Source organism: Diabrotica virgifera, chromosome 8, assembly GCF_917563875.1.
Source record: "Diabrotica virgifera virgifera chromosome 8, PGI_DIABVI_V3a".
NCBI lineage: Eukaryota > Metazoa > Arthropoda > Insecta > Coleoptera > Chrysomelidae > Diabrotica > Diabrotica virgifera.
Genome location: NC_065450.1, coordinates 181,157,627 through 181,176,479, shown reverse-complemented (window position 1 = coordinate 181,176,479; position 18,853 = coordinate 181,157,627). Strand labels below are relative to the sequence as shown.

Here is an 18,853-nt window from a genome sequence, read left to right as displayed (position 1 = left end):
AAACGTCGAAAAAAAGTGAAATCTGAAAATTTTTTTGCACGATCCTATAACTTTATCTATTATACTATACTACGTATATAGTACGATAAAGTAAAAATCGTGTTCTAGGTGTCAAAATACATAAAAAACTTGAGTAAGTCCTTCTGAATAAAGGAGGCCTTTGTACCCTCCCTGGCGACAGGACTAGTATAGAAAAACTGACAAGCGCAGAATTACTCCAGGGTGATAAGCTAGAAATAGATCATGTTCGGGGCACTCAAAGATCCAGGTAGCTGACTACTTTTTTAGTTATTGTAGACCTATAGGAAGAAAACCTACCTGATTCCTGCCTAGGGTTCGCGTCCGTTTTTTAATTATTAACAATTAAGTGCAAAAATTGCGATTTTTTCGATTTTTTTGCAGTCCATTCTAAAGCTAAATTGTTGACATAAAATTACAAAATCAATTTTTTTAGAACTTTAAAAAACCTTAAAACGCCGATTTTTGAAAGTCAAAAAGTTGATTTTTTGCTTCGCAAACTGCAAAAAAACTGAAAATGGTTATTTGTTAATAACTTTTACTAAAACTATCTTAGAACTTTAGTGTTTCACCCAAAGTTGGGTATTGGGGTACTTAACAAACCCTCGAAATTTGAGACCGATCCATTAACTAGTTTAAGAGTTATTCTAATTGTTTGTCCCAGAGGCCTTTATTTTGCAATAACATAAGACAGAATATAATAAAGTTCGGGCAATTCGGCTTATAAAAAATCTAAGTAGAAAACTGATGCTACCAAAATGTATTAAAAAAATATGAATAATTTTTTATCTAATATAGTCAAAAACCTTAATGTCAAATTTGTGAAATTTTGTAGTTTATAAACACTTAGAATAACTTTAAAAATATTGTCCGTAGAAAAAATCATTTTACATATTAGAAAAGCTGCTATTTAACACGAATTTTTAAAAATGTAGTTCAATTGGTGACTAGTCGTGGTAAGTGAAGGGGGAGCTGGGAGCCGACAAATGCACGAGTTCAAAAATTAAAAAAGGCAACTTAAGAGGATCGGTACGTATTTTCGGCTGCAATGCAATTCAAATGGGGATTCATTTTTTTCGAATCCTGAGAAAACTAATAAGTATTTTTGAAAAATTTAAACGCAGAATGAAATATCACGTTATTAGCGAGGGCCGAAAGTCCCTGAGAACTTCTATAATGTTTATTTTAATAAGTTACAGGGGTGAAAATCTAAGAGAAAATTTAGTGTGATTTTTAATTTCAAATATATCATTCAAAATAAACTTTTTATTTATTTTAAGGGACTTTCGGCCCTCGGTAATAATTTAGTCTTTCATTCTGCGTTTAAAATTTTCAAAAATATTTATGGGTTTTTTCAGGATTTGAAAAAAATAAACACAATGCCGTGGTAAAATTTTCCAAATCTATCTTTGTCTTACAACGCACTCAGCCAAATATAATATTGTCAGCATATATTGTCAGTCAGACACTGACAATCAGTGACAATTTTAAATATTTGACATTCCATCGGGAATATGTTGAGTTATTGATTAAATATTATTAGTCCTGTCGCCAGGGGGGGTACAACGGCCTCGTTAATTCAGATGGACTTACCCAAGTTTTTTTTATGTATTTTGACCCGTAGAACACGAATTTTTTGGGTAACAGTTGATCCGGATGTCGATAAGATTGTTATAGACCAAGAACTTGAGGAATCAAATAACAGCGATTTTTGGCAAAACAAAACAATATTTTGTATTTTTTGGGTCATTTTAAGCAAAAAATATTTCTACAAGTTTTTTCGTAGGATGCACAGTTTTCGAGATAAACGCGGTTGAACTTTCAAAAAATCGAAAAACTGCAATTTTTAAACCCGAATAACTTTTGATTAAAAAATAAAATAGCAATTCTGCTTAGCGCCTTTGAAAGTTCAAGTCAAATTATGTCGGTTTTGATTATTTGCATTGCTAAAAATTTATTGTGTTATTGTTAAACAAAGCTACAAACAACTAGTGCGTGAGTGATGTTTCTATGATTTCTCATTTAAAATCGAACGAGTAGGTAGAATAGGTACTAGTGCAATCAAGACTATTTCTACGTTACATGCGTTAAAACGCATGTAAAAGCACGGGAAACCCTACGTGTTTATAGCTTTGTTAAACAATAAAAAAATAAATTTTTACCAATGCAAATAATCAAAACCGATATAATTTGACTTAAACTTTAAACTTTAAACTTTTAAAACTTTTTAAAACTTTTTAATCAAAAGTTATTCGGGTTCAAAAATTGCAATTTTTCGATTTTTTTAAAGTTCAACCGCGTTTATCTCGAAAACTGTGCATCCTACGAAAAAACTTGTAGAAATATTTTTTACTTAAAATGGCCCACAAAATACAAAATATTGTTTTGTTTTGCCAAAAATCGCTGTTATTTGATTCCTCAAGTTCTTGGTATATAACAATCTTATCGACATCCGGATCAACTGTTACCCAAAAAATTCGTGTTCTACGGGTCAAAATACATAAAAAAAACTTGAGTAAGTCCATCTGAATTAACGAGGCCGTTGTACCCCCCCTGGCGACAGGACTATATTGAAATATAGTGTATTTGATAAATAATTGATTTAAGACGTGAACTTGACAAAAAGTTATTTATTGTGTATTATTTGTGGAAGATCCAAGCAGAGAATACATCAGGATAATATATTCTGTGATACAAGTATTTTGTTGTTAAAGATGTTCAAAATTGTAAGCGTTCCATAACAATATATTATTAAAAAATCACTTTAACACTTTTCCTCTTTTCTCGATTGAGTATTAGTCTTTGTTGTACAAATAAATTATTACAATCACTGAATACATAGTTAGTGAAAAAATTATCACATTTATTAACTGAATTAATAATTTCTAATTATAAAAATAACAGTTATCCAAGAACATTCAAAACCCATCTCTTGAAATTAATAATGACATTTTCAAGTAGAATGACATTCTAGTAATGTTTACATATCCATACCAGTGTGAATTTTACTACTCGTAATTTGCCGTGTAAAGACAGAAAAAGTAGGGATACACGTAAAATATTTGCGAATTATGTACCCATAGCCTTAAAACTATTATCATTTTCTATATCTCGGGATCTACTAAATATATTTTGATCGTTCTTTTTTTAATTTGTATGTAATTTTTCTGTACATTAAAAATGTGCAATTTGTCTAGACATTTCTGAATTAACAAACAATCTAATTTGTTTAAACAACTTTTGAAAAAATAATTTTTCCCAAAAAGCCATGATTTTAATCATACTGTCGTTATTAATCATAGAAAAAGTTGAGGTATACTTTAATAAATCAATTATCTTCAATAAATAATTATCTAAAAAAAGCCATTTATTTATTAAAGTGTACTTTAACTTTTTCTATGATCATTAATTATACTATGATTAAAAAAGTAGGTTTTTGTAAAAAAAATATTTTTTCAAGAATTTTTTAAACAAATTAGACTGTTTATTAATTAATAAATTTATAAACAAGTTGCACAATTGTAATATACGTAGAAATTATATACAAATTAAAAAAGAAATATCAAAATCCATTGAGTTGATCCGGAGATACAGAAAATGTTATTCGTTTGAAATTGCTTTTTCGGTATTTTCACTCGGTGGATTTGTAGGTTCCACCTAGTAATCGTTTGAACTGCATTTTTAAAAATTCGTAGATGGTGCTGTGAAGGTACAATGTTTGTGCAAATTTTTTAAGGAAAAATACAAATCCCAGTCCTTAAAGTGGCATTAATTATATTCCTTAATTATTATAAACAAATTAGCTGTGAATTAAAAAAAACATATGGCTAACTTTGTCCCAAATTAACCCAGGCTAAATTTTTTTATTTGAAAATTCATGTTAATATATTTTCACTATATTTTCGGATATATAAAAATATTGTTTCTGCGGGCAACATTTTTAAAGTTATTCCAAGTGTTTTTAAACTACAAAATTTCAAAAATTTGGCATTAGGATTTTTGACTATATTAATTATTTTTTTATCTTTTTTTAATACATTTTGATACTATCACTCTTCTACTTTCATTAGGCATACTCATAATTGCCCTATCTTTATTATTTTCTGTCTTATGTTATTGCAAAATAAAGGTCTCTGGGATAATCAAATAGAATAACTCTTAAACTAATTAATGGATCAGTCTCAAATTTTAAAGGTTTGTTAAGTACGCCAATACCCAACTTTGGGTGAAACACTAAAGTTCTACGGTAGTTTTAGTAAGTTATTAACAAATAACAATTTTCATTTATTTTTCAGTTTGCGTAGCAACACATTAACTTTTTAACATTCAAAAATCGGCATTTTGAAGGTTTTTCGATGTTCTAAAAACCGAATTTTATAATTTTATGTCAACTATTTAGCTTTTGAATGCAGTGCAAAGAATCGAAAAGATCGCGATTTTTGCACTAAATTGTTAATAATTAAAAACGGAATCGAACTCTAGGCAGGAAACAGGTAGGTTTTTTTCCTATAGGTCTACAATAACTAAAAAAGAATGTGTGTGTACTTTGTACGCGCGTAAGAAGATATTCTTCTATTATATAGGTAATTTAAACGAAGTAAATATACTTAACAGGTTATTTGTATTTTATTTAAAAATTAAACTAACTTTCTTATCTACCACTTTCAAAAAATTTTTATTAAAATAACGAAAAATAAAAAAAGTATGAATCGTCCAGGATTAGAATCCGCGACCTTCCGTGTGCTTCCGTTCTCTGTCCCACCGCTCTGTCAACTACGCCATCGAGCCACTTGAATTGACACGTAAGTTTCGGATATAATTACACAACACGGCGACAAACTGTAAAATTGTTATGCCTACATATTTTATTATTTTACTACAGGGAAACACAAATCCAAAAACACAAGAATTATAATAAATAATACATTTCCTAAAACCACTAATATATTCTTTTAATGCCTTATTTGCACGGTTACAGATACATACATACCTATTTTGAAAGATTAGCAATGAACTACATACTGTCAGAACTACATACTGTCAGTGTGCGCAGGCGCGTGGTTCATGTACAATTTTACCCTCAATCGATTCGCCGCTAAAGAAGAATATCTTCAAAAAGTAGTCAACTACCTGGACCTTTGAGTGTCCCGAGAAAATCCCTATTATTCTGGACTAAATATACGATCTAGAAAAAAGACAGCATATGTGCTGATCGCGTAGGGCTTTAGTTTAAGTAGATAGAAAAATATTACAGTGGTTATTATTACAATATTGTTAGAATAAAAGAAACTATTGTAGAAAAGACAATTTTCAAAATCATGGTGTAAAAACTCTAAACTTAAAAAAGTAAAAACTAAAAATGATACTTACTGTTTCAACAAAGTCGAATAGTTTAAGATAATAATAATATTTGCTTGTATCTGCAAAATAGTCTTTGTCTTTCGAATCCATACATATCCAATTTCGATTTGTAACATACATATAAATGCACTAAAAATTCCAAAAAAAAAATTAATTATCATGGGCATAAAGAATTATAAATTATAATACACTCGTTCCTTCTTCTTTCTCATAATCCTTAGTGCCCTTCAGGGCATCGGATGTCCGGTTCCGCCTTTTATCCATTTCTTCCAATCGCTTCTATTGGTGGCCAGGTTCTTCATATCCCTCATACTCATGTGTCTCCTTTCACCTATATCCTGGATGTGGTCCATCCATGTCTTCCTCGGCCTTCCCTTTTTTCTTTTGTTTCCCATTTTAGCTTCATGTACCTTCTTTGTAGGTCTTTTTTGTTCCATTCGTTGCATGTGTCCAAACCAGCTTAATTGTTTTTTTCGATCTTCCTCATTATCGGTTCTTGTTTCAGCTCTCCTTATATCTTCATTTCTGAATCTATCAAACTTCGTAACTCCAGCTATTCTTTTCATGTATTTCATCTTGGTCGCGTTTTTCATTGATTCATGTTTCTTTTGTACAATCCATGTTTCCGCCCAATATGTCATTATCGAATTTACTATTAGTACGTTCTTTAACGGTAAAATTTTGAAAAACCTCTAAATTTTAAAGAACCGCTTGGATTAACATGAAATTTGGCATACACAATAATACACATAGCTAATAAGTCAAAGAAAAAAGTGATATTGTGACGATGTATGTTTTTGTCCTGGGGTGACTTTCACCCCTTTCCGGGAGTGAAAAAATATATGTCCAAAATAAGTTCGGAATTCGATAAACTGACTAATTCTAAGCAACTTTTGTTCTACAGAGTTTTTCCACCAAGTTAATACTTTTCGAGTTATTTGCGAGTGAATATGTTCATTTTTCAACAAAATAACCACGCTTTTAGACGGTTTTTCATAAGTAACTAAAAAAGTAAGTCTTTTCTCGAAAAAAATATTTTTAATAAAAATATAGCCTATCAAAAACTGCAAAAAATGGTGCATATAATATGAAGTCTGTAGATACAGTAGAAGCAAAGTCGTAGCTAATGAAAAGTAGGTTCTTATTCGTCAAATTCCAAATCGAATATTTCGTCGAGAAATAACCAAAAAACGAAACACTTTTCGGGGAATACTCATTTCAACTTTTTTAAAGCGTTTAAAAAAAGGTTTATTTTTATTTGTTTATCAAAAAAACTTCTAACATTAAAAGTATGTGAGGTTCGCTAAAATATTGTTGGTCCTTTTATTTTTTCGTAAAAAAATCGCAAAAAGCTTCCCAATACAATCCCATACAAAAAGGAATTAGCATCCCAAATAAAATTATTCGTTACCGCTTCACAAGTTACCTTTATTATTTATTCTTTAAACGATGTGTAAGTTTCATCGGTTCAAAGTGTGCTTATTTTTTAAAAGGCTGTAGTTAAAATGGCTTGAACGAGTCACTAATCACGAGTGTATCCAAACTTTGAACAGCCATAGCATAACCAATTTTGTCCAACAGTAAAACAAAAAATCCAATATATTCAGAAAAGCGCAACGTATATTTTATTACTGTTTGATATTTTTGGTATTACTAATAATTTTTAAGTTAATTTGAAAAAAAAACATTTTTTTTAATAAAAAATTTTAATAAATTTATTTTAATACCATTTTTTTTAAATAAGCGTATTGAAAAGATGAAACTTACAGATCATATAAACACGACATAAATAAAGCAGCTTGTGAATCGGTAACGATTAATCTTATTTAAGTTTTTAATTACGCGGTGATTTCCCGATTTTTTTTGCCAAATCAAAAGGGGCCAACTGTATTTTGAGCGTAACTTGCTTAAGTTTGATGGTAGAATCTTTTTTTACGAAAAAAGAACTAAAAGTTTTTAAAAGTCTTTAAAAAAGTTGTAAAGCTTTTTTTCAAAAAGTGCTTCATTTTTTGGTTATTTCACGTTGAAATATATTTATTTGAAATTTGGCGAATATGAACCTATTTTTCTTTAGCTATAACTTTGCTTCTGCTAGGACTAGAGACTTCATGTATTGTTAGGATCTGCTTTCTATTGCTTTGATATTAATTATTATTTATTTGATTAATTATTTAATTGTCGCAAATCATACATAAAAATTAATAAAAATTCTCAGGGTGCCTTTTTGTCATAAAAAAAAATAATTAAATTATCTTAGGTTATACTTATCCTTTCTCGTGGCTTCAGTATCTCTTAGTTGATCCTTATCGGGATAAAATTAGGAAAAGGAAATAAATAGAAATACCATAAATAAACACATACAAATACCTTTATTATCAAAAGCAATGCTCTGTAAATTTATCAATTAAATTCTGTGGGCATAATTGTCCAAATTAAACCTTTATCATATAAATTAATCTAATTCAAAAAAATATTTATCGCTTTGTTCTTGATACCATTAATAAAACAAGCTAAACAAACAAATTTGGTATTCGCAAAATTACTTATACTCCCTATTAAATTTTTGAATTGTTGGAATATTAAATGCATATGCTTTTACGTAAAAAAAATTAACTTCTGGTTATAAAGAAAATCTATCACATAGATTATTGACTGACCTTTTTGATTCACACACAATGATGTCTCCTCTTGACCCAAACAGCTCCTCCTTGTTGATTATGTTGGGTTACCAATCAAAGCCCTCTCCATTCTCAGCAAACAATCCAGCAGGATACCAGCAACTATTTCTCCAAAAACACAAGCCAGGCTTCCTTTGACCAGGACTCGTTCAATAAACTCCAAATCTCTCTCCTCTCTTTCTCTCAACAATAATCTCCTGAGACTCAAGTATCTGTTTTACTTGGTGTCACAAATAATTTTAATAACGATAATTCTTGTAACTTACTCTCTTGGACTTTACAGAATCAAAGAGGTATTTCTTCTTGATTTGATTTGTCTTTCGTTCCACTTTTCAGCTACTCTCACTATCAATACAACCACTAGTACTTGCTTCTGAACTACTCACGAAAAATTTGACTGCTCCTCTTCGGCTGCCGGTAACACAATAATCCCTCTTTCCAAAACTATCTGAAAATTCAACCTTCTCTCCTTCGCATTCCAAATTGCTAAACCCATCCGAGACATTTCTTCTTCCCCCATTATTTTTTTCATTCGAAACACCCACTCATACTTTCAAAAATATTCCTACCATCATAATAATTACTTTCCGGAAATTCTACAAAATTTACTTGGGGTTAAACAAAAAGAGATTAAAATTCCAAACTTTCTTTACCTTAATTTTCTAAGAACTAATTTCCTATGGCTTATACCTTTCCCGTAATAAACAATCGGTTTAAAATAATAATCCTAAACTTTCACTTCCCTTTTATTTACAAATGTCTTTAAGTCTTCATGGAAAAATTTATTAAGGAGAAACCACCTTGCGTGAAAGCTAACTTCTAATAAATATTTACAAATCAATATACAGGGTGTATCAAATTTATGTGCCCACGTTATATTAAAAAAAATTAAATTTTTATTCTATCTTTGATTGCCAAATTGATACACAATAGTATACACCATTTTTTTTTTCACTTTTTTACAAGCTATATTTTCGCTAAGAATGGTTTTTTAATAAAATACTTACTTTTTGAATTATTTGCGAAAAATTGTCTAAAAACGTATTTGTTTTGTTTAAAAATGAATATATTCACTCGCAAATAACTCGAACAGTATTGACTTAGTAACAAAACTGTATAGAATAAAATTTGCTTAGAATTAGTCAGTTTATCGAATTCGGGACTTATTTTGAACGTATATTTTTCACCCCCGAGAAGGGGTGAAACACCCCCAGGGCAAAAGCACACATTGGCACAATATCACACTTTTTTTCTTTGACATGTTTGCTATGCGTATGCCAAATTTCATGTCAATCCAAACGGTTCTTTAAAATTTACAGCAAAAACCTTCAAATAACGTACTATGTATATGCTGTTATATTGGGACCGTGCAAGTTCGGAAAAGCAACACCTGATGTCATAGCTCGGTAACATTTTTCGCACTTTTAATTATATTGACCAATCATATTTGTCCTGGTTACTGGACAATTGCCAAGGCCATCGCCCAAAAATATTATAAGAAGAAAAAGTAATATTAAGGTTATGTTATTAAAAGTAAGCAATTGTATGTAGTAAATAAAATTAATTATTAAAATGCACTACTACAAGCAAAGTACAATTAATTAAATTTACTTTTATATAGTAATTGCATATCATATCAATATTGTGGAGCAACATATAATTTTTCTTCTTCATTGACAGTAGATATGAAATATACGTCAATTTGTCAATTTCAATTGACAATGAATTATTTAACCCTGCTGTCCCGTTCGAGTCAACTACACAAATGTACTGTTCGGGTCAATATGACCCAACTATGGTTAACGCTCCTTAATCGAAATAAAATAAGATAATGGTGATAAATAAAACTTTATTAACAAGAAATTATGGTTAATTAAACAAAAATTATGTTGTTAATGTAAATTAAACCTTATTAACAAAAACAAAAAGTATTTTTTTCTTTAAAAAAAGCCTAGTAACAAATATCTACAAAAATTTAATTCAGTTTACAACTGACAGTAATAAAAAGAATGGATTTTACTCATATGTTTATGATATATACAACATAATAATTAGTCTGGTCAACGTTTTTAGGGCAAGTTTACAGTGTGCTCGTTAAGCAGGCGGAGTTAGATTGTCCGTAGATGGTTCACTAGCATTTCCATCTTGTCTACTTGTTTCCGCTCGTGTCCTTTTTACCAGTTCGTGAGAGTCTTTAGTTATTGGTATATTTTTCTGGAAATAATGACTGGCTTCATTAGTTTTTTCCCAATTCCTCAAGGAAAATTCGCCGTTTTGCCAGTTTATTGTTATTCCATTAGAACACGAAAGCGTTGTAGGCAGATATGTCCAGCACATTATAAAAAACAATCATTGGCCAGCGATTTATCTCTTATCACATGTATACGTGCCAACAAGCTAATCTAGAGTATCCACTGCTCCCTTACTGGAATTGTAATCTAAAATAATTTGGGGCTTTTTTATTTGATGAAAGTGATGCACGATGCATCGATTCATAATGCAAATTACTCATAAGAACAACATTTTTATCATTTTTAGGAATATTGTCAACAACAGTGGTATCTTGCGTGAAGCAAAAAAGACGAGCTATGACCTTCTTTATTCGCGATTTTTGCTGAAAGCTCCGGGTTATTTTACTTATAATCCCCGGCATTGTATCTATTTTGTGTTAGAAGAAATTTTCCTAAATTTGACGATGTAAAAAAGTTATTACACGTAATATTGTGGCCTTCCAAATGTCTACTCAAGTCACACATCACACGCATTCCTGTATAGATCTGCAATTTTAGAACATAAGAAGTTTTACTATTCATAACTACATAAAATCCAAACTTTTGTGCCATATTTCGCTGGCTTGCTTGGAATGTACCATTTGAAGGGAGAGCGGCCTCTAAAAGGCTAGTTGCTTATCGACGGTAACATTTTCATCAGGGTTAAAAAATGTTGGTACATTTACTACCTATGTTTCATAAATTTCACATAGTGCAGCAAGTTTATCAAAACGTCTAGTATCCTATCCTGTCTAGTATTTTTGTTATCAAAACGTATTACTTGCACACTTTTTGTAAACATATCAAGCGACATTGTTGATTGAAATATACTACGACTCGTTTCTTTATTCCACAAACTTTTAGTTGAGTCACCATGGGACTTATAAACTCGAGCTAAAAATAAGAGACCAATGTATGCTTGGAAACCAACTTTATTCATGTCTTTCCAGTTGGTTCCAAAGACCTGCTGTTTTTCCGTGTTGGTCATATTTACAATTTGGTTTGCAACATCGTCCAGCTATACTACAGTTGTTTATTTTACAAGTTCTAGCTTGCAGAAACCTGTTTTTATTTACAGACGTATCTGTCTGGCTGACAAACACACAGGTACTACCAATATAGAATACTGCCAACTAAACACACATAAACAGGTAATTTTTAACGGTTTAAATACGCGGGTCATATTGACCCGAACATACCCTAGGTAACAATTTCATTTTTATCAAAAAAATCAGGAAGTTGATTATTTATCTCATATGCAATTGAAAGAACTCATATTAGGTAATAAAGTCACGAAACACCAAATCGTTACGCCGGGTAATATTTTGTAAAATAAGAAATAAACTATTTTTTGGGTCAAATAGACCCGAACAGGACAGCAGGGTTAAGAAAGTTTCAAGATTTCTCCGACATTAGCGCACGATCGTTTCTCGTATCCCCTCCAAGTACTGCACACGGCAAATACTCTGAGTTTAGTTTTGTTGTTTATTTCTGACTTTCCAAAAATTGCATTATTTAAAGAGTAATACAATTTAGTTTCCTTTTTCAGTTTATTACTTATTGCCAGGTCCGTTTTCCCATCATCTGTTATTATTAGAGCTCGGGAAATATGCACTTAAAAAACCTTTAAATATGCATGCAAATATGCACAAAAAACAGTTGAAATATTTACTAAAATATGCTTTTATGCATTTAATGCATATAAATAAAAAACGCAGTAATCCTTGTTTTGAAGGTATTTAATTATTTATTTTATGCCAATGGCCTTAGCTGTCGAGGCATTTAAGCTAAATAAAAAAATATTTATTTTTTGTCAGTCACAAAAAATATTTATTGAAATTCCTGTTACCTGCATCATAATATTCATTTATTCTTTATATTTATCACCATGATTCTGTATTATTATTACCATTAAATTTATACATTATTAAACATTTTTCTAAATTTTCTGCAGAAAAACTGAGCCGTCTTTCTGACAATAATTGTTTATACACGGAAAAACTTCTTTCTACTTCACATGACGTTAAAGGAGCAAATTTAAAATATTGTATAATTGAGGGTTCTACCTATATCACTTTTATCTTCACATTTCCCCATCTTAATAATATTATTTATTTGAATTATTTTTTGATATCCTTCATTTTTCTTTAACACAGTGCAGAATTTTGGATACACTTTGTTGGTTTCCCCAAGGTGTTTAAGTTTTTCATTTAATCAATTGACAATTTTAATGCTTTGGTCTAATGAAATGTTTCGCTTTTCTAATTTAGTGATTGGTTTAGCAATATTTCCAAAATTGGTTTGGATATGTGTCGAATTACTGTTTAATAACGATCCACACATTTTTTATAGCACTTGAGTTATCTACATCGAAACTACAAATAACATCTCTAATTCCCTTAAAATTATCGGTTATGAAATTTACAGAATTTAACCATGTTCCCCATCTAGTTATCACAGGTTCAGGTGGTAAAGGCACATTAGGTAAACGATCTTTATACACCTCTACTCGCAGAAGGGCTTTTAATAGTTATTTTCCTAACAAGTGCAGAAAGTCATTCTTTTCCGCACGCGACTGCAGTTTGCCGAACGACGCGAAGCGGGAATTCGGCAAGCAGTCGAGTGCGGAAAAGAGACTTTCTGCAAGAGTTAGGAACAATATTTTTTCTAAGAGTCTTTAAAAAATTACCAAATTTAAATCAATTAATTTAATTAATATGAAAATACATACACAAATTAATTCTGTGACAAGGTTGTCAAAACCAAACTTTCAATATAATTAGTTAGCATGACGACGATCTTGGTTTCCATGACGATGATTCAAAACGATTGTTATTGTCTACCGATTTGACTTTCGAATTTTATGTCAAAATAATTTTATTTCATCGAATTGTCGCGTTAATTTCATTAAAACAGGAACACAATAAGATATATTTGAAATAAATTAGTAAATAATATCTAAATATTAGTTTATTGCATGTATTATAATTACTTTAAGGCCATATTAACATATCTAAATTAACACGCGTGCGGAAAAGTAAAAACCGCGTGCGGAAAAGTAACACGCGTGCGGAAAAGTGAAACTTTCTAAACTAAAATGCGTGCGCGAAAGTAGAAATTTTTGCACGCTCGTAGAAAAAAATATTTTTTATATTTGATACAAAGGTATTGACCATTGGAACTTCTGTTCTTCCAGTCTGCTACTCTATTTAAAGCGTATGCTAAACAAGTAACAAATTTGAAAAAAAAACATTTTTAAATGTTTTCCACCTTTGCTCATATGGCGCAGCATCACTTAACGATAACAAAAATTTTTCACTAACAAAATATGACTGCATATTGTAGAGTCCCCTTTGTCTAATTTATTCATAGTCTCATTGCCTTATAAATTGTTAAAGTCAGAGATTAAGGCTGTTAATACCAGAAAGTGATTCCACGAGAATTTTTTGATTTATTGTTTAGATCTGAGGCTTCTCATTTCTAAAATATTTTCTGTTGGTATCGTTTGAGGCAAAAAAAAGTCTGAAAATATGCAATTTTAATAAATGCATATGCACTTATAAAATTTATCCAAAATATGCAAATATGCACTTAATATGCATTTTGCATATTTCTCGAGCTCTAGTTATTATATTTCCCAAATATTCCAAAATAGATACTACGTGTTCTATTACTTGTTCTCTTACTATTATATTAGTATTCCTTTCTTTTTTCTCATCTTCACTTATTATCATAAGTTTTGTTTTGTTGGGATTCATTTCCATTTTTAATTTCTATATCTCTTTTTGCCAAATATCTATTAGTTTCAGCATTTTCCCTACTGTGTCTGTGATTAAGACTATATCATCAGCGTATAGAAGGGAGTTGATCTTTATTGTATTTAAGTTTTTATATGCTACTATATATTGAAGGTTTCTTGTTTGATCTTTGGTATTTTTGATTAAAGTATCCATGAATATTATAAACAAGAGTCCAAACTTAGTCCATCTCTTTGTTTAATTCCCTTATTCCATTTAAAAGTGCCTGATCTTTCTCCATTTATTTGTACTTCGCCTTCTACTTCCATATAATATATAGATTTTATGACTTTTATCATCTTTTTTGGTATATTGTAACTTTCCAGTGCAGGCCGTTGCCAAAATAAAATTTAAAAACTTTGTAAAAGCCGAACGTCAACACCAGTTCGCATCCAAATCTCAAATCTAAAGTGAAACTGGTTGTGCTGTACTTGCGCAGAAGACGACGCACAATTTTATTGACACATTATTTGGAGTGATGAGGCGAAGTTCAAATAAACGGTAGCATTAACCGACACAATCGTGTTTACTGGGCAGATGAACACCCTTTTGAAACAGAATCACTAAAGAATTGAGTGTACAGCACGGCCACGCTGAAACAGTGCCAAAAATACGATCGTGTCACCCCTTATTTTTTAAAGTTATACTACTTTAAGCGCGTTTGCGAGTAAATGTTTATGTGCGCGAATTCATCAAAAGTCTTGGTCCTGGGCGCAGCTGCAACGTTATACGGGCTTTGATTGGGTGTTAAAATAATCTGTCAATAATTGTTCAATACGGAGGTTATGGGTAAACAAATGTTGTGTAAATTAGTTTTAATTGCTGTGAGGACATAGACAAAAACAAGTTTATAATTGTAGTGACTTTTTAAATAGTTTTTAAAAGCAACAGGTACGTAATTGTAAATGTTTCAGTATTGTAATAAAAAATTATCTACATAGCTATCTCTTTGGAAAATGTAAAAAATAATGTACTTACCTAGTAGGTAGGTAATGCTTTGATTTACATAATTTGATTACGAACAAAATTTCTACCAATATTTATCTAATATATTGGTTTCTTACTATATGCTTTGTTGTATTTTAATAAAATAAAAAAATACGAAAAAAATTTTTTTAAGACTCGCTTTTCTTTAGTTACGAGTGACTAAAATTAAAAATATTATAAAAAAAATCAACTAAAAAGCGAAATATAAAAAAAATTAAACACATTCGTCAAAGAAAAGCGTGGCGCGTCTTCATCGAATAAACGGTTTTCGGCCCACGCTTTTCTTTAACTAATGTGTTAGATTTTTTATTTTTTTTTTATATCTTGCTTTTTAGTTGATTTTTTTATAATATTTTTAATTTTAGTCACTCGAAACTGAAAAAAAGCGTGTCATTACAACGTAAAAAAATTTTTTTTCGTATTTTTTATTTTTTACTTTTTAGTTTTACACTTTTTAAACATTAAAATATATCGTCATGTTTATTAAAATATGTATAAAACATATGATGTACCAACATGAAAAGTAGTAGGAATCGGCAAAAAATTTGAAACTTGATTGTTTATTTATGAAGCATAACGTAAACAATTAACGTAAAAAGTGAAATTATGTATAGCTCATATAATTAGCTACAATCTGTAAAAGTTTCAAGTTTGTTCATTGTAAAAACAAGAGAATTTAAGCATTTTCCGTTAAAATCGTTTTTTATTTAAACAATTAATAAACATAAGAAAAATTTTTATTGGCTATTCGTGTATTTTTCACGCGAATGCATGTGTCAGCAAATTTTTGGATATTTGCATTGAAGAAAAGGCAGTCAAATTAACGTCCAAAGATTTGACCTAAACGATTGAACTAAAGAAAGGCGTTTAACTAATTAATACGCCAAAACGAATTCTAGTTTTAATTGTAGCACAAAACGTCTCTTCCGGTGGTTTTTCTAAGACTACGATAAAAACATAAATTTTTGAATTCGAGTTTTGGTTGAAATTTTGTTTCGTATCGTATTGAAATTTGACGCGAATAAGCGCTGATTTTTATATAAACAAATATATGAGCGTTCAAAATTTGAAACTTTATTGTTTATTTATTAAGCATAACGTAAACAATTAACGTGAAATTATGTATAGTTCATATCATTAGCTACAATCCATAAAAGTTTCAAGTTTCTACATTCTAAAAAGATGAGAATTTAAGCATTTTCCATTAAAATCGTTTTTTTTTTTATTTTAACAATTAATATACATAAATAAAAAATTTTTATTGACTATTCGTGTATTGTTCCCGCGAATGCATATGTCTGAAAATTTTCATTCATTTGCATTGAAGAAAAGGCAGTCAAATTAACGTCTAGAAATTTGACGCAAACTATTGAACTAAAGGAAAGCGTTTAAAAATCAAACTATGTAATTTGATTAAATTCATATAATAAGAAACTGTCAAAAATGTATGGTGTAAACGTTTAGTTGGTGTATCTTCCCACATGACTGCTACGTCTAAGTTGCTAAATGGTAAAGCGCTTTGATTTCCAATCTAACAGCCCTAATATACGCGGGTTCGATCTCCAATGCAAGTTTTTTTTATAAATTTTATGATTGTAAGTATTGTTGTAGAATTGTTTTTTTTTTGTAAAGAAATTCAGAAAAAATTAAATTTATATCAACGACCATGAAATCATAGTTTTTCATCACCCTGTATATCACCAAAATTGTTTAGAATTTAATTTTGCTATTAAGCAAGTGTTTCGGGAAAAAGTGAAACGACTAATAAGTGATTCGACGAAATGCACTGGACATGAACAAACAATGCGGTGATTAGAAAGTGGACATCGTGGTCGAAAACAAAGACGGCTTTAAGATCCTTTCCGGGAAGGTTTTTAATGTGGTATATAAATTGTATGAAGCTTAGAGGTTTAAGTAGAAAGTAGGAAAGAACTAATTATGATATCTCTTGAAATATGACAAATTGGGAAAGTTCTGTGAAAAAATATTTGGTTCAGAAGAAATGGGGATGAAAGTTTTTTGAGAGAGGCGTGGTTTGGATTGAGTGGGAAAGATGAGGTAGAAGGGAGTCAGAATTTTGGCGAGAGACGAGAGGGCACTGTATAATTAACATCGGTGGAAGGCAGTCCAGTTTTTGTTTTAAAAGTTTAGTGATCAATGTAGAGTGTGTGTGATCAGCCTTTGCGAGCAGAATCAAGTTGAAACCAAATTGTCGACCGGTTGAAGAGTCAATTTTTCCTGGTCCGAGGGAGCATCTTTTGTTTTGTCTAGAACGAGTAGCTGATTAATATCTTTTTACACAAGATATCGAACAAGGAAAACTGAGTAACAGAATTCGAGCAAATCCTGTATGATTTTTGGAAGCAGTCTTGACGAGAGGGACTTTTTCGCAACATCCAGAGAGTGCGTGTTGGGAGAATCAAGGACACGGAAATCCAGAGAACGAGGGAGTGAAGAAACAAAAAGGTAATTCAAATCATTTGTCGGAATGGAGAAAATTTGTTTATATCAAACCCATATTTGTTTATTTGTTTATTGAACTTTTTTTTACGCAGTTAGTCATTTAAAATTTGACAAATCAAGTCAAATGAAGAAAAGTACATTTTATTAAATTTTGTATGAGTAAATGATAAATTAATTAAATAATTTTTTTTGTCAAAACAAGGAGATATCAGAGTTAGAATTTAATTTATTAAGTAAGAGATTGTTGCAACAAAGTTTAAATTTAATATTTTTTGAATCACATGTACACAGCTTATTTGATAAAAATAATAGATTACATTTATATGATATTGAGTGTTTTCAATTTCCCTGTTTCCACCCTGGAAGAAGTAAGCAGTCAGAAATATTAGAAGCCACAGGCCACAGGTATTGTATCCAATACAAAATTAGCCCTGAGAATAAAATTGATTGGAAAATTTATTTTGAATTTAGTTTTGTTTTTACATAGGCAATAAATAAAATAATTAAAAAATTAATTAAAGTAAGAATTTGCTAATCAATCTAATTAACTTTTAACTACACGCGCTGGCGTACTTTGTACGCCAGATATAAGAATTCTACTGGAAATATATTTAAAAATTAAATTTTTGACCTTGCTTATTTTTCTAACCTATCACTGGAATGTGCTTTACAATTTGGTTTTAGTTTCGTTATAATCGGCGTTCTGGAAAGATCGTAATTTACATTTTATTATTTGTTGTTTCCGGTGGTGGACAATATACCCCAGGATTATATTACTATAAGTCGTAATATAAGTACATATTTTAATTGTTTTTTAGTCATTATGGCAAAAAATATAGTTTTCTTTGTAAACAATACTTTTTCTCCTGTAAAAAATCACATTTAAAAAAATTTTTGAAGTTAAACTTCTTTAGGCGCGATTAAGAGTAAAATTTTTCATAAATCTGCGCGCATGCGCACACAGACAGTATGACGTTTAGTTGCTAATCTGTCAAATTATGTTATCAGCGCAAATAAGCCATTAAAATAATATATTAGTGTTTTTTAGTAAATGTATTATTTATTATAATTTTTGTGTCTTTGAATTTGTTTTCCTTGGGCGTAAAATAATAAAATATCTATTTTTATATTTCACTTGTCACCGTTATGTGTAATTATGTATATCCGAAACGTCAATAACACGTGCCTTGATAGCCTGGTTGGTAGAGCATTAGACCAGAGATCGAGAGATCGCGAGATAGCGGGTTCAAATCTCGGATGATTCATATTTTTTTTTTTA

General features: G+C 30.2%; 1 protein-coding gene across 2 annotated transcripts in view; it reads right to left on the bottom strand.

Moving 5' to 3' along the window:
- Positions 1-18,853, bottom strand: part of LOC126890771 (elongation of very long chain fatty acids protein-like) — a 113,847-nt gene that overhangs the window by 72,809 nt on the left and 22,185 nt on the right. Inside the window, exon 3 of one of the 2 annotated variants that reach the window (XM_050659957.1) lies at positions 5,389-5,508. The exons of the other annotated variant lie outside the window; for it this stretch is intronic. Coding sequence (XP_050515914.1) covers positions 5,389-5,508 — 120 coding nt within the window. The remainder of the gene's footprint in view (positions 1-5,388; positions 5,509-18,853) is intronic. 2 annotated transcript variants of the gene reach the window in all.